The 15,160-nt window shown below is 40.5% G+C and overlaps 1 protein-coding gene across 2 annotated transcripts in view; it reads right to left on the bottom strand.

Moving 5' to 3' along the window:
* CRYL1 (crystallin lambda 1) overlaps positions 1-13,832 on the bottom strand; it is a 49,903-nt gene extending 36,071 nt beyond the window's left edge. Inside the window, exons 1-2 of one of the 2 annotated variants that reach the window (XM_063127039.1) lie at positions 13,699-13,832; positions 7,384-7,491 (exon numbers count right to left, since the gene is read on the bottom strand). In XM_063127039.1, the coding sequence (XP_062983109.1) occupies positions 7,384-7,491; positions 13,699-13,739 (149 nt within the window). In that variant the 5' untranslated portion in view covers positions 13,740-13,832. Of the gene's footprint in view, positions 1-7,383; positions 7,492-12,907; positions 13,004-13,698 lie in introns of those variants that run through there. The other variant, XM_063127040.1, reaches the window with a different exon arrangement.
* Positions 13,833-15,160: the final 1,328 nt, after the last annotated feature.

The following is a 15,160-nucleotide window of genomic DNA, read 5'->3' as shown; positions in this document are numbered from 1 at the left end:
TTGATTTTTTAAAAAATAAAGATTGAAATCATCAGACACAGGCAGGTTCTCACAGCTCCCAATTCTCAATGTTATGTATCTACCCATTTATTCATCCCATCCAGCCAATATTTACCTATAGCCTATCAAATGATGTTGATCTACATATAACATTTTAACTAGATTATCTCTCAATGTTTTATTAAATGCAGCCATTGCAAGCCACATTTCCCCCTAACTACCGCTGGGTTCATGAATAATATCAGAAACGTTGCCCACTTGTGCCAGATTGGTCATAGCTGTTAACTGGAAATCAGCAAATAAACTTTCTCTTACGTTATGGAAACAGAAAAACTGGGACTAATGAAGAAACTCACTAAACATCTACGGGTACAAAGAGGCCAAGTAGAAAGTAACGCTTTTTTATGGAATATGCTATCCATTTATTGAATTTGCTAATACTGAGAAGAAGGGTTGCTGAAGCTCATAAAGCCCACGGACACATATCCTTTTCTTGTCATCTATGTGGGAACAAATGATACTGCCAAGTGCAGTTACGAAGAAATCACACCAGACTTTAAAGCTTTGGTAAGGAAACTTAATTCTATGGGAGAGGGAGAAATGAACTTGGAGGCAACAATGGATGAAGGTTTATGTGACATAACAGAGCTCTAATAGCACCCAATAATAGTCTTCACAATAATATATGAAAGAAGCCAGACTAAAGAGCACATGGTCTTCGGTGCCTATATACTAATTCCCAGAATATGGGAAACAAACAGAACGAACTTGAAGATATAACTGAAACTTGGTAGGATGACTTCCATGAGTGGAATACAGGGGTATAAGTTGTTCAAAAGGAACAGAAGAAATAGAAAGTGAGGCAGAGTCACGCTATATGTTAAAAATACTTATCCCTGCACAGAAATACAGGAGGATGAGCCTGGTAGCCCCATCAAGAGCATCTAGATTAAAATAATTGGGGCAAGGAATAAAAGGAACATGATAGTTGGAGTCTACTACTGACCACCCAATCAAGAGGAAGATGAGGATGAAACTTTTGATAAGCAAATTGCCAATGTTTCAAGGAAGTGTGATATAGGAGTAATGGGGGACTTCAATTCTCCCAATATCTGTTAGGAGACAAATTCTGCCATAAGTGGCCCCTCCAAGAAATGCCTGACATGTGCGCCTGATAACTTTCTCCTACAGAAAGTGGAGGAAGGAAGTAGATCAGCTTATCTTTGAGAAATCATGGAGGATAGGTGAAGTGCCAGATGACAGGAGGAGGGCTAATATTGTCCCTATCTTCAAAAAGGGCAAAAAGGAGAAACCTGGGAACTGCAGACCAGTTAGTCTGACATTAATCCCTGGGAAAATTTTGGAGCCATTTATAAAGATGTCTAATAATAATAATAATAATAATAATAATAATAATAATAATAATAATATAATCTGTAAGCACTTTGAAAACAATGCAGTGATTACTAGAAGCCAGCATGATTTGTCAAAAACAAATCCTGCCAGACTAATCTGATCTCAATTTTTTTATCAGGTAACCTCCCTTGTGGACTATGGGAATGCTGTGGACATAATATATCTTGACTTCAGCAAAGTTTTTGACAAGGTGCCTCATAACATTCAGATTAGCAAACTAGCTAGATGGAACAACTGTTGGGTGGGTCCACAGTTAGCTACAGAATCGGACTCAAAGAGTGCTTATCAATAGTACCTTCTCAAACTGGGGTAAGATAATGAGCGGGGAACCGCAGGGCTCAGTCCTGAGCCCAATGCTCCAACATTTTTATTGACGATTTGAACGAGGAGGTGCAGGGAATGCTTAGCAAATTTGCAAATGACACAAAATTGGGTGGGATAGCTAATACCCTGGGAGACAGAAACAAACTTCAAAGTGATCTTGATAGGCTAGAGCGCTGGGCTGAAAACAACAGAATGAAATTTAATAGGGATGAATGCCAAGTTCTACACCTAGGAAAAAGAAACCAAATGCACAGTTACAAGATGGGGGATACTTGGCTCAGCAATACTACAAACAAGAAAGATCTTGGAATTGTTGTAGATCACAAGCTGAATATGAGCCAACAGTGTGATGTGGCTGCAAAAAAACCAAACGCTATTTTGGGATGCATTAATAGAAGTATAGCTTCCAAATCATGTGAGGTATTGGTTCCTCTCGATTCGGCACTGATTAGGCCTCATCTTGAGTACTGCATCCAGTTCTGGGTGCCATACTTCAAGAAGGATGCACACAAGCTGGAGGGGGTTCAGAGGAGAGCAATGAGGATGGTCAGGAGAGACTGAAAGGACTGGGCATGTTTAACCTGGAAAAGAGAAGACTGATGGGAGACATGACAGCACTCTACAAGTACTTGAAAGTACTTGTCACACAGAGGAGGGCCAGGATCTCTTCTCGATCATCCCAGAGTTCAGGACATGGAATAATGCGCTCAAGTTACAGGAAGCCAGATTCCAGCTGGACATCAGGAAAAACTTCCTGACTGTTAGAGCAGTATGATATTGGAACCAATGACCTAGGGAGGTTGTGGGCTCTCCCACACTAGAGGCATTCAAGATGCAGCTGGACAACCATCTGTCAGGGATGCTTTAGGGTGGATTCCTGCACTGAGCAGGGGGTAGGACTCAATGACCTTATTGGCCCCTTCCAACTCTACCCTTCTATGATTCTATGAATACTGTACATGACAACTTCCTAAGACACATGGAATTCTATGGTTTGATCTATTACGTTGATAAGTGATAACTTTATACGATAATCTTGCTTGTACCAAATAGAGATCAGAAAGACTGTAAGGAAACTGACTTATTTGGATTTGTTATTCTTCATTATTACTTGGAAAAATCCAATTAAAAAACATCAGGCAGAGCACCTTAGTTTTAATCTAATTACTCTGAAGCAATTAATTGGCAGTTTCCCAGCAGTTTCAAAAGTGGGGAAAATATTTGTTTTAATATATGTAATTCTCGGATACAATCTGAACTAAAGCAGGAATCAATGTAATTGATTGGCTGCATTTTAATTATATTCTTCTACCATTCATGCAAAATATCTGGTCTAGAGTGAGCTGATTCTTCTACATCCATCATTGCATTCATAAAGAGATCATTTACTTGTGATCCCTCATGTTAAACACTTTAATACTGTCACTAGTCCAGCAAAGAGTTTGAAGGACCGATCTATCAACGAAGTGGTATTTTATGTGCAGAAGCAACTGCAGTTTAAAATCAAACAAAACACCAGGTACATAGAATAAAGAATTTACACGAATTCTTACACAACAAAACCTTGAAGACACCTTAAATGTTCCACCTTACAAACCAAGTGCTTCTGGTCGAGAAGCACCAATTAAAATTAATTATATTAGGTGTTTCCTCATTTCAGGCAGGGAAATCTGGGTAGACAAGCTGCTGAAGGCATTAGAGTTTTAATAGTTGTGAACTGCTCAAAGAGCTTTGTCTATTGGGCTATAAAGAAAGGTAATTAATAAATACAAGCTTTGCCTAGTACTCAGCCCAGTTTTTTTTAAAAAAAAGATTCTGAAGGAATACAAAAAATCGTGTTTACTCAAATAAATATCCATTACCACCAGAAACACAAGGCTTGTCTTGGCGAAGGGTTTGCCCTGGGGTGGATTCACAGTAGCGGCAGGTCATCTACATGATGCAGCCACCGTTGTGAAGCCATCCAGGGGCAAACCGCAGAAACTCCACTGAAAAAAAGATGGGCACTTACCCTGACTTTTTTTTGTCTGTGGAGGCATGTCACAGCCAATGGCGCCCCCTGATTCGTCGCCATCGGTTGGACAGGGAAGGGGGCAGATCTCCAGGAGCTCAGGAGAGCCCGGTGTGTCTTGGTAAATAAAAAATGAATAAAAACGGGGTTGGGGAGAAGAGGAATGGGTCCTGTGTGTCTGTAAATAAAAAAAAATGAGGGGGGGGAGAGGAATGGGGGCCACCACCCCCATTTTTTATCTGTATCTGTGCAGCTTTGCAGATACAGATAAAAAATGCGGGGGGGGGGGGATGAACAGGCAGCCAGAGGGAGGAGAGGTGGTGTCAGGTATAGGCCTTGTACTTAGTGGTTAGATGTATTAGGAAATGCTTTGAGAATGTCAGATGTTCCCTGCAAGCTTATCTCTGTAAGCGTTTCCCATGGGAGTAGCTGGTTCACTCTTTTGCTTCGGTCTTGAAGTAGCTGGTTCTCTGGGAACTTCAGAGTGTTTTGGAAAAGGTGGGGACACTCTTCAAAGTGGCTGTCAAGTGACTTCAAATAGGCCTTAAAGGCTGGTGCAAAGCTGAAAAAGCTTTGCTAGGTTTCGTCTCTCGATGCAACGCCTGACCTCCCTCCTGCTTTGGATTCCAGCTCTGCTTGGGACTTTGAAAGCACTCTGCACATGGACGCTTTGCTATTTGGACTTTGGATATCTAAGAACTGTGCCATGAAAAGTAGTGAGGCTTTTCATAGATTTGGACTTGCATATGTTGTGGATTCTGTGTTTGTGCCCAACTCAGGTGGCAAGGAGTTCCCAGTCCTTAGCAGAAGGATGGGACTCCTGGGCCTGAGGCTTAACCTTTCCTGAAGTCATGGTAACGAGGTCAGCTCAGTAGTGGTAGGCTGAGACTGACAAGTGCGTGATGGATCTCTCTGCCCGGCGATGGTGGCTTAGAGCAACTTTTCCTGAGACTTTGTTTTAGGAGATTGGCCATGTCCCTTTAAGGAGCCAGCGTATGCGGCGTCTGGAGAAGCTCAAAGCTGTTATTGGTGTACCCTATTCCCCCCACTCCGAGAGTTTGCCTTAAGGACAGATTCAGAAAAAAGAGCCTAAAGCTTCCTAACCATCATTCAGCTTTAAGTGTGTTTTGGAGATTCTGTAACCATTAAGCTTGTCTACCATGTGATTTCCTCAATAAAAGAAGTCTCACTGATGTGTCTCGTGTAAGGTTGCCAGCATGTGTGAATGCCAGAGGGACAGGCAAGAACATGACAGGTGGTTCCTCTCCTCGTCCCTCTCCTCATCCTCCTCTGGCTGCCTTGTTCCTCCCCCATCGCTTCCAGTGCTCAGCGCAGCGGCAGCAACTCCGCACTTGCGTTCCTTCCCTTGCAGATGCCGGGAAGGAGTGCAAATGCGGGAGCCTGAGGCCTCACAGCGCCAAAGCACCGCCGTCAAAATGGGGGCTCGGAGACTTGAAACTGCTTTGCTGAACAGTTTAGAACCCCAGAATTATTTCATTTGCTTGCTCATTCTGCTTTTACCCGGGAAAGGTCATTATGGTAGTGCAAAATCAAACTCTTGGTGGTGAATAAAATTTGTAATCATTATCTTTGGGGCAGAATCCAATGGGCTGCTTACACCTCCACCGATTCTCTTACATTAACAGGAATTGGCTTGCGGAATGGAGATTTAGCTCTACTGAGGGCAACTGGAAATGGGCAAAAACATTCGTTCCTGGAACAGGTCGGTGGATCTCACATAAGGGAGCTCCACCAACCTGTTGTGATCAAGAAATGAGCACTCATTTTGGGGCTTTCTCGGGAAACGCCAAATCTCTGTTGTGCAAGAAGTGGGTCCTGCTTACACAATGGAATCGGCAGGACCACCATTTGTGTAAGTGACTCAGCGGTGGTGTAAGTACCTTGCTGGATTCTGTCCGAAGTTTGCAAGAAAGCAGGTAAGATGGGGCAATGTCATAAGTCTCACGGCTCATGTCATTTCAATTGTGTTTTAATTGTATATCAGAGGTTGTCAGCCTAGAGGCTGTACATGGGAATTTCAGATCATCACCAAAATGATGATGGTGATCATGAATTTAAAAGAGTTAAAGTCTTCAAAGCACTTTGTTAATATTATCTCAGTAACTCTTTATTACCATCATCCCACACGCTAAGAGAACAGTGGCTTGATTAAAGACACCAAGGTAGTTTGTTATTGAGGAGATTTTAATCAGGAAACTCCCAACTCGTGTGGTTATCCAAGAAGCATTCTTGAAAGAGAAGTACTCACTTACTAGAATTTGAAATGCTCAGTTCCTTCCAAAATGCCATTGCAAAATCAGATCACAAGACTGCCTAACTATTGGGCACCTTGCTGTACACAAACTGCTCACCCTTTGAATCTTAAACAAGATGATACATGATAGTGTTTTCAAAACTCTGAAGCACACCCTAAAATAAAAGCAATCCTAGCATTATTTAAACTTAGACAGCCAATTCTTTGAGGTTACAGTAATCCATGGCATGAAAGCTTAAGAGGCATGAAGGAAGTTTGCTTTGTCTACTGCATGTTGTGTTATGCATTAGTCCAAAGTAAACCCTTATTAGAGACTTGTCAAAGCAGTCCATAATCTCAGCATCAGCAGTTATCAGGTTGCAAGAAACACCCTAGGGTTTGGGCTGCCAAGGTAACTTGCAGTTAAGATTTGCTGATCTTTTACAACATGAGGAACTTGATTATCAAAGGGAAACAAACATTTCCTAAAACATTCCTGGGATATGGCCTCCTTAGAGACAAGATATAAGGCAGCACACCCTCAGGTATACTGGAGATACTTGTAATTTATTGATAGGCCTTCCAGGATGCTACACAGACTCACGAGACTTTACTGAATGGGTGCACTGTGGTGTGGGGAGGGGAACCCCCCAAATTTGGCATAAGCACCTTCTGTGAATGGGGCTCTTCCATTGACAAAAGGCAGAACTTGGATACAATCCACTGCTTTGTAGAAAGCGATGAAGGGCACGATTTGGCTAAAAATGGGGTAAGTCAGGGTGCGGGGCTTGTGGCTTTCTTTAATACCCAATTAGCTTTACTCTAATAATTTGAGTGCTACTGATAGCAAATAATCTGAATCCATCTTCAAGTTCTCATTACCTTTTTATCCTGCTTAGAATCAGAAGCTAATTCCAAAAAACATACAAAGAAATTATTTATTAAATTTATTAAACACTTTATAAAATAGAAGTCTCTAGGCATTTTACAATCATGATAAAAATATAAATAAAATCACAATAAAATCAACAATATAAAGCTAATAAACATACCAACATGTAATGAAATACAGTATCACTTTGCAGGGACTAGGATACTAAATAACAACACCGGGACTAAGATAATAAAATACTAAAATATTTTTTTTAAAAAAAGACTTTAAAAGATTTTGTCAACTTTTGTAATAATTTTTTTTAAAAAAATAAAAAATACATTTTAAAGGCACAACCATATGCATGTTTAGACAGAAATAAAGTTCTACATCTCCGAGCATCCTGGGAGTTGTACGACTTATTTCTGCCTAAACATGCATAGGATTGTGACCTAAATAAATTATAATAATTGCTTATCTATACTAAAAGGAAGCCAGGTAACTTACCCAACTTTTTCCAAGGCCCTTGTTACCTGCTCTTGCACAATATCATAGAGCTTTACTTGGAAGCCACCAGAAGCAAAAACCATGGCCCAACTGCATCCAATGAGTCCACTAATGAGAAGAAAGAGAAGAGAAGAAAGTTGGTATCATTTACTATTGTTAGTGATGGTACTGTCTAACAACCAATAAAAAGTAATGGTTTTCCTCTTTGAGCATTTTCTTAAAGGTAACAATCTGAATTGTTACCTTTAAGTACACCCTACCCTTCTCAGATATAAAGAAACATACTCCTGATTAGTTAACCCTCATTCAGATCCAACAATCAAAGTTCAAGATATGCTTTGAAGGGACAAGAACTGACAAGTCAGTATATGATAAAGCTGACTCACATCCTACGTCTGGAACCTTGGAGCTAGTGTGTTGTAGTGGCTAAAGAGTTAGACTGGGACTGAGGAGACGTGGATTCAAGTCCCCACTCTGCCATGAAGCTCACTGGGTGGCTTTGGGCCAGTCCCTGGGCCACTTCACATGATCAAACAGCCCACTGTGGCGTATTTAAGCCATGTTGGGCTGCAGCGTGAGTGGGTGGCCATTCTGACTATTCAAGCTACAACTGTGATTTGTTGTGTTACCCAAACCCATTCAAGATGGGTAACTGGCATGGTTAAACCACCCACAACCCTAAATCAACCCATAAGTGATTTGGATGGTTAACCACACCAGCAACCTGCTCTTGCCAAGTTGCACGTAATCTGGGCTGTTATTCCTTAAACTAGGCAGGCATTTCAAGTATGGGGAACCTTGTTGGTTTTTACATACTTCTGCTGAATATGAGGCAAGTTAATATGTGTAGACAGGGGAGAAAGTTATTATATAAATATCGGTTAAATCAGAGGATGAGTAGGGTTTTGCCTATATGTTATTTGAGCCACTTCTATGGTTTGATGCCATTATACGTATATAGGATAGGTGATTTGTATGTCTTTTTATAAGAAAAAATATGCTTCAACTGAGAGCTACATTTAGCAACCAAGCATTGTAGCTAGATTGACCGGGGGTGGGGGGAGAACAGCCAAGTCAACTTTGTACTCTCCTAACTTTGATCTCATTTTAAGATCAGCTAAACTGCACACAGCCAACAAACAGTAATGTTCAGTCTCTGCCTGCTAATGGGCACACTCCTTCTAAATACAGGGTGTTTACCTAATTTGAGATCTTAGATGAGCTTTTCTGGTCCTAAACTGAAGCTTCAATATGAGGTACCTTTCCCACCCATTATTTGATTTGTTCAATGGTGTAGATACAGCCTATTTATCGTGTTGTTGTTGTTTTTACTTTCCCCGCTTTATTTTTGTAAATTATATACTGAATTAGCAAGAGAGGAAAGACAAGAAAGAGAGAGAGAGAGCACACACTATTGTTTTACTGTTTTGTGTATTCTTTTCAATGGATTTATGTTGCAATTGAATAAAAAGATCCATTACAATTTATGTTTAAAATTCATGGGTGTTTTGTTTTTTTAAAGAACAGTATGCCACAGTCAATTCTTTTTCATGTACCTGTATACACATCTCACTTATAGAATAAAAAATCCTAGATATGTACTAAAAAAACAAGAGCAGGAAATACACTAAAATATGGCTGGCTGGGGATTGTTGGAAGTTGTAGGACTTTTCTTCTTTCTTAACATGTGTAGGATTGTGCCCTTAGATTCTGTTTATTTATATGCTTGGTCCTTCACTGGGGGAAAAGCAGTCAGAGACCAGGCTCAGACATATCATCTATATGGCCAGTTATTGTATTTGAGGTATAATGCTAGGATGGCTATGGTGTTTGGCACTGAAACAAGAAAGCAAAGTCCAGAGCTCCCAGCTCAGTCACTGAGTTCACTAGGTATTTTGCTATCACTCAGCCTAATCTACTCATTGTAGTGAGACTAAAACAAGCTATATCTCCTTGCAGGAAGGATAAGATACAAATTTTAAAAACTGAACCTGGTTCCTGCAAATCAGGGCGTAACTCATATTAGTAGCAACTGGGGGATAGCTGGTGGTCTTGCATAAGTTGAACATTTAAAAATAATAGTTTGTGCAGAGCTCATAAATTCAGGTTTAGGAAAAGCTCATGCCAATCTGGATGCAGATAAAGGAAGCATTTGGTCCAATATCAAGCTGTTGTTTTTTGTTTATCAGTGGTAGTATGTGTACACACACACACACAGATATATGTGTGCATGTATTTGAGGAAAGGACCATAGCTCAGTGGTAGGGCACGTGCTTTCATGCAGAACGTCCCAGGTTTGATTCCCATCATTGCCTGGTAGGGCAGAAATAAATCCTTTCTGAAACTCTATAGAGAACTGCTGCCAGTCAGTGTCACTAGTACTGGGCTAAATGGACCAATGGTCTGGTTCAGTATAAGGCAGTTTTCTGGTTCAGTATAAGGCAGTTTCCTATCTTCCTATATACACATATAATCATAATGTGTAGTTGGTTTTTGTCAAGATCACATTCCTTTTAAATAGTACCTTTAATTATGTCACATAACACGTACAAGGCTTATTAGGAGCAGTTTTGGCCAAATGGCTGCTTCACAGTCAGCATGCAGACTGATGGCAAGTGCTTCAGCTTTTCCTGAACCCAATAGCTTTAACAATCTGATACATGCCTTTTGTTGTTTATTCGTTCAGTCGCTTCCGACTCTTCGTGACTTCATGGACCAGCCCACGCCAGAGCTTTCTGTCGGCTGACGCCACCCCTAGCTCCCCCAAGGTCAAGTCTGTCACCTCCAGAATATCATCCATCCATCTTGTCCTTGGTCGGCCCCTCTTCCTTTTGCCTTCCACTTTCCCTAGCATCAGCCTCTTCTCCAGGGTATCCTGTCTTCTCATTATGTGGCCAAAGTACTTCAGTTTTGCCTTTGATACCATTCCCTCAAGTGAGCAGTCTGGCTTTATTTCCTGGAGTATGGACTGGTTTGATCTTCTTGCAGTCCAAGGCACTCTCAGGATTTTCCTCCAACACCACAGTTCAAAAGCGTCTATCTTCCTTTGCTCAGCTTTCCTTATGGTCCAGCTCTCGCAGCCATAGGTTACTATGGGGAATACCATTGCTTTAACTATGCGGACCTTTGTTGTCAGTGTGGTGTCTCTGCTCTTAACTATTTTATCGAGATTTGTCATTTCTCTCCTCCCAAGAAGTCAACGTCTTCTGATTTCCTGGCTGCAGTCAGCGTCTGCAGTAATCTTTGCGCCCAGAAATACAAAGTCTGTCACTGCCTCCACGTTTTCTCCCTCTATTTGCCAGTTATCAATCAAGCTGGTTGCCATAATCTTGGTTTTTTTTAGGTTTTAAATCTCTCAGACTAGCAATGAGGCCAATTCATCACAAGGTGTAGCTGTAGTCATGTCATATCAAAGTCACCGAAGGTCAGACATCGTAACAGGATACTCCCGCAATATTATTCTACTCTATAGCTAGAAAGTCTGTGCAAACACCTCTGCTCACTATAAATGCAAGAATGTATCATGAGAAGCAAGAGAGTCTCCTAATTAATATGATTGCATTATTATTTAATAGTAAGAAAGCTGTGAAAGTTTTTTCAAAAGCAATAAAATATATTCTTAAGTATTTCTTATTTAGCAAAGAATGTAAATAAAGCATATTTTTCCCAATCTCTTAGTGGTTTTATGATATTTAATATCTATATGAAATCATAGGGTGTAATCATCAGAGGATTTAAGGTGAAGTGTCATCAGTATGTTGATGACTCCCAGCTCTCTCTGTCTTTTCCATCGAAACCTGGTGAAGCAACGCAGATGCTTGATTGGTGCCTGGAGGCAGTAATGATTTGGATGAGTGCCAGTAAAGTGAAGCTGAATCCTTACAAGAAAGAGGTGCTGTGGATTCGTGATTATTCACAATATTCAAGCAAAAATGGGGAAGTATTAATCTCTTTTTGTAACTGGGAACATTGGTTCATGGTCAAGTTTGATTTGCCAGGTTATGTGCAAGTATATAGATAGCCTAAGGAGATCATCATGTTTTAACCCCAATTGCTTGTCTAAAATGAAGCAAAATCATATGGCTAATGTCACATCCAGGAACTCTGACAAAGAACACGGGGGGGGGGGGGGGAGTGAGTCTTTCAAGGAAATGTATCAGGCACACAGAAAGCAGCTACGGAGATAACAGGAAGAAAAATGAGGAAGTACACTCCAAACATTGCTGAGTAATCTGGAAAAAGTATAGTATTATAATACATGAATTCTAAAACTAGAAAGACAGGATGCTTTAACATTAACTAAAATGCCCAGATGGAATTTACACGTCAGTAATCACAAAATATAGTTGCTGTTTTTATTGCGTTCCTACTGATTTTATTGTGTTAACTTTTTAATTTTTATAATTTTTAATTTTAATATAACCAACGACTGATCACTTGTTTTATTGTGTTTATATTGTTTTTAATACCGCATTGGTTTTCATTATGTGTTTTATTGTTGTACACCGCCTTGGGAGGGCTCCTGCCCTGAAAGGCGGCAAATAAACATTTTAAATTAAAAAAAATAGCAATAGTTGGAGCTCAGATAAATCAGTTAGATACTACATTCTCTTGAATATGGCTTACAATACCACTTAAGTCTTGAGATACACAAGGCTTTAGAAAATGCTTTCATATACACTGTATTTTAAACATTTTCAGCATAAAAGCAAATATAAATCCTAGGGAAATTGAATATTTAATACAAGGCAGAGATGGGCAACTTGTGGCCTTTCAGATGTTTTAGCCTACAGCTGCCATCATCCCTCACAGTTGGCTATGCTGGCTAAGGTTGATGGGGTTTGCAGGCCAAAACATTTGGATAGCTACAAGTTGCCACACTCCTGCTGATTTTAATAAGGCTTTTGCTGATTCACATAATTAATAATTGTGTTAATTTTTAGACTTTTGTTGTTGTTTCTGCTCTCATTCCTTGCTTTTTGTATCACTGAGCTTGATGAAGTGTTCTGGAGAATCCAAAAGCCTGCATACTGTTTTGTGACATTTTTGCTGGTCCTAATAAAGATATTGCCCAACTGTGGATTTTGGACTGTTTACTACTTGTTCTCTTAACAAGTTAACAGTAAACTTCAGATTAGCAATTTACTGGAGCAATTCTACAGGTTACTCATGGTACAGAGACCGTCTCCCTAATATACATTCAAAATAAAAATTCATTGGCTTAGTTCAGAAGTAATTCTTCCATGAATTTAGAGTCACGCATGTCTAATCACATATCATACTGCAATTCAAAAGGCACAGTGTAGTATTCTTGAAGGAATTGGTGATGACCTTTGTACTATGCTAGCTGAAGTGTTCCAGTTTCTAACATTTTCCAATTGGTAATACTATTAGGTAAAGCTTGACTTTACCCTCTACATGCCATTGGTGAATGATGCATAACTGAGTGCAGCCCCTAACTGCTCCCTTAGCCAAACACCATGTGACAATGTAAAACACACGTGCTCCAAAACACAGTTCACACCTCTAAGTTCTGCAGTGTGGGAAGCCATTGTGGAGCAAGTGTTCAAGCCCTTTTTTTCGAAGCGTTAGGTTGGATCATTGATAGGGCTGAAACATCCAATAATAAAAACAATAAGATAACAGTTAGATCTTACCTAATGGAGAAACAGAACCATATACACTACACATTTTAAAGCAAATTTATCCCAACGTAGATCCACAAAAGCACTAATTTCGGCTACAAAACTTACTGTAGTTTTAATAAGCAGCTAACTTACACAAAAAGAATGCATACAACCTGAACACATTTATACATCCTATAAGCAGTAAGAGAATCAGTTTTCAGAAAAGTTATGATAGGTTAGTTTGGATAAACCTGTTTTGCTGTCATTTATAAAGCTTTCCAAAATGTATGGTTTAATTAAGATATATAAAATCCACCTTTTTACTAAGGCTTTTTTTTTACTTGTTCTCTTATTTCACTATACAATCTGTTTTGCTGCACGTGTTTCAAGAAAAAATTATACAGATTAAAAGTAAACGTTCAGGTTAGCGTTCTATTTACACACAGGAAAGTTACTCATTTGTTTTAACACTCTGCTGCAGCAGCAGCTGGAAGTACCAATATCAAGTTGTAGCGTTTACATGGACGTAAGCTAGATTCTGTGCCAAGAATGCACAGTCTATGCCCTTCAGGCTTTTTTCCCCTTTTCTTTTATGGGGGGCGGGGAACCCTTTAATATTAAATATCCTTCTATCTCCTCTCTCTGTGCACGGTAGACAGGAACCAATGAGATGGATCATGGAATTTACCTGCCAACAATCACAACCCGTCCTTCTTGTATAGGGTCCATCTCGCTAGATCAAGTGCAGCACCCACGGCACAGAGAGGAGATCCCAGCACAGAACACCCTCTGGGCAACTTGGGCCACCTCCAACTTAAAGGAAACGCTGTCTCCCCACCCCTCAACTTCAGGGGATGTCACAGCCACTCCCATTGGTTCCCAGAAAAAGGGCAGTTCCTATTGGTTCTCCGAGTGACCTAAGCGTCAGCTCAAGTAAACGACTCCGAGTCGTGGTTACCCGGGTTAAAAATAATAATGGTTTTGTGTGTGTTTAAAAAAAAAAAAAAAGAGGGGCGGGCGGACGCCATGACCAGGCACCCGAGGTTCTTCAGCCTACGTGTAAAAGAAGATTTTATTTCCTTCTTCCTGAGTCCATGAAAGGAAGAAAGCCTGGGGGAGGTTGCCTTTATGAGGTGGCATTTATCCGGGGGAAAGATCTCAGAAACGGTCATTATGGATTCCACCCCGACCCCCCACTTGCGAATTTTATTTTCCCTCACACGCATACACACACATTCTCCGCAAAAATAAACAAATGGCTAATCGATCCGTGTCCTCGCTTCAGTCAAAATAGCTCTCTGGGAGGACTGGGCCCAGTGCGGATGTCCAGTGCTTCCTCTCACACGGTCATCCCCGCTCTCTCTGGGCAGTATGGCATGGAGGGTTGTGCCCAGCGGGGTTGCCCAGCCCAGAGAGAGTGCCCACTTGTGCACTCTTGCTCTCGATGGCAGGACAGGAAGGACTGGGCACTCTTGAGATGTTGAGTTAAAAGGGCAGGATAGGAATTAGCTCTGCCTCAGCCATAGGTCTTCATCACCACCTCTCCACATTTATATTCCTTCGTCCTTCACACATATTCATATTTCTGTTTCCGACAAACCCTTAATATTTGCTAGCTTTCTGCTTATCCCAATCTCAAGTTCAAGTGCATTCTGGGCTGTGGAGGGCAGACGGACTGTCATCGTTTTTCTCAGAGACAATATCAGTTTTGTTGATGTCCTTATTAGCATCCCTGTAATAGAAACTTTCCCAATTTGAAAGTTAGCTAGTTACCTTGCTTCCCTCCTTTGGAAAGATATTTCTTTGAGGGGAAATTGTAACATCAGCAATACTCTGGTAGGCTCTCCCTCGCTCCCCTCATTTAAAATCTGTGTTTGAGAAATATAGTATCTCCCAGATTTGTATTTACTAAGATGAACACACATGCACATTTCCAAATGTTCTATCAAAATCCTTTAAAAATAATCAATTCCCCCCAAATTTGGTGTCATGCCCCTGGTTTTTTGGAAACCTAAAAACTTCCACTAGATTTGTATTAGCTGAGGTTGAATTCTCCCACCACCATTTCCTCCTAATATTAAGGGTTTTTTGGGGTAGGGGTGGGCAACATTGAAGATCAATAACCTTAAGTTAGCAGGGGAGGAAAGTTT

Source organism: Elgaria multicarinata, chromosome 5 (assembly GCF_023053635.1).
Source record: "Elgaria multicarinata webbii isolate HBS135686 ecotype San Diego chromosome 5, rElgMul1.1.pri, whole genome shotgun sequence".
NCBI lineage: Eukaryota > Metazoa > Chordata > Lepidosauria > Squamata > Anguidae > Elgaria > Elgaria multicarinata.
Note: the sequence above shows the minus strand (reverse complement) of the source record. Positions and strands in the feature narration are given on the sequence as shown.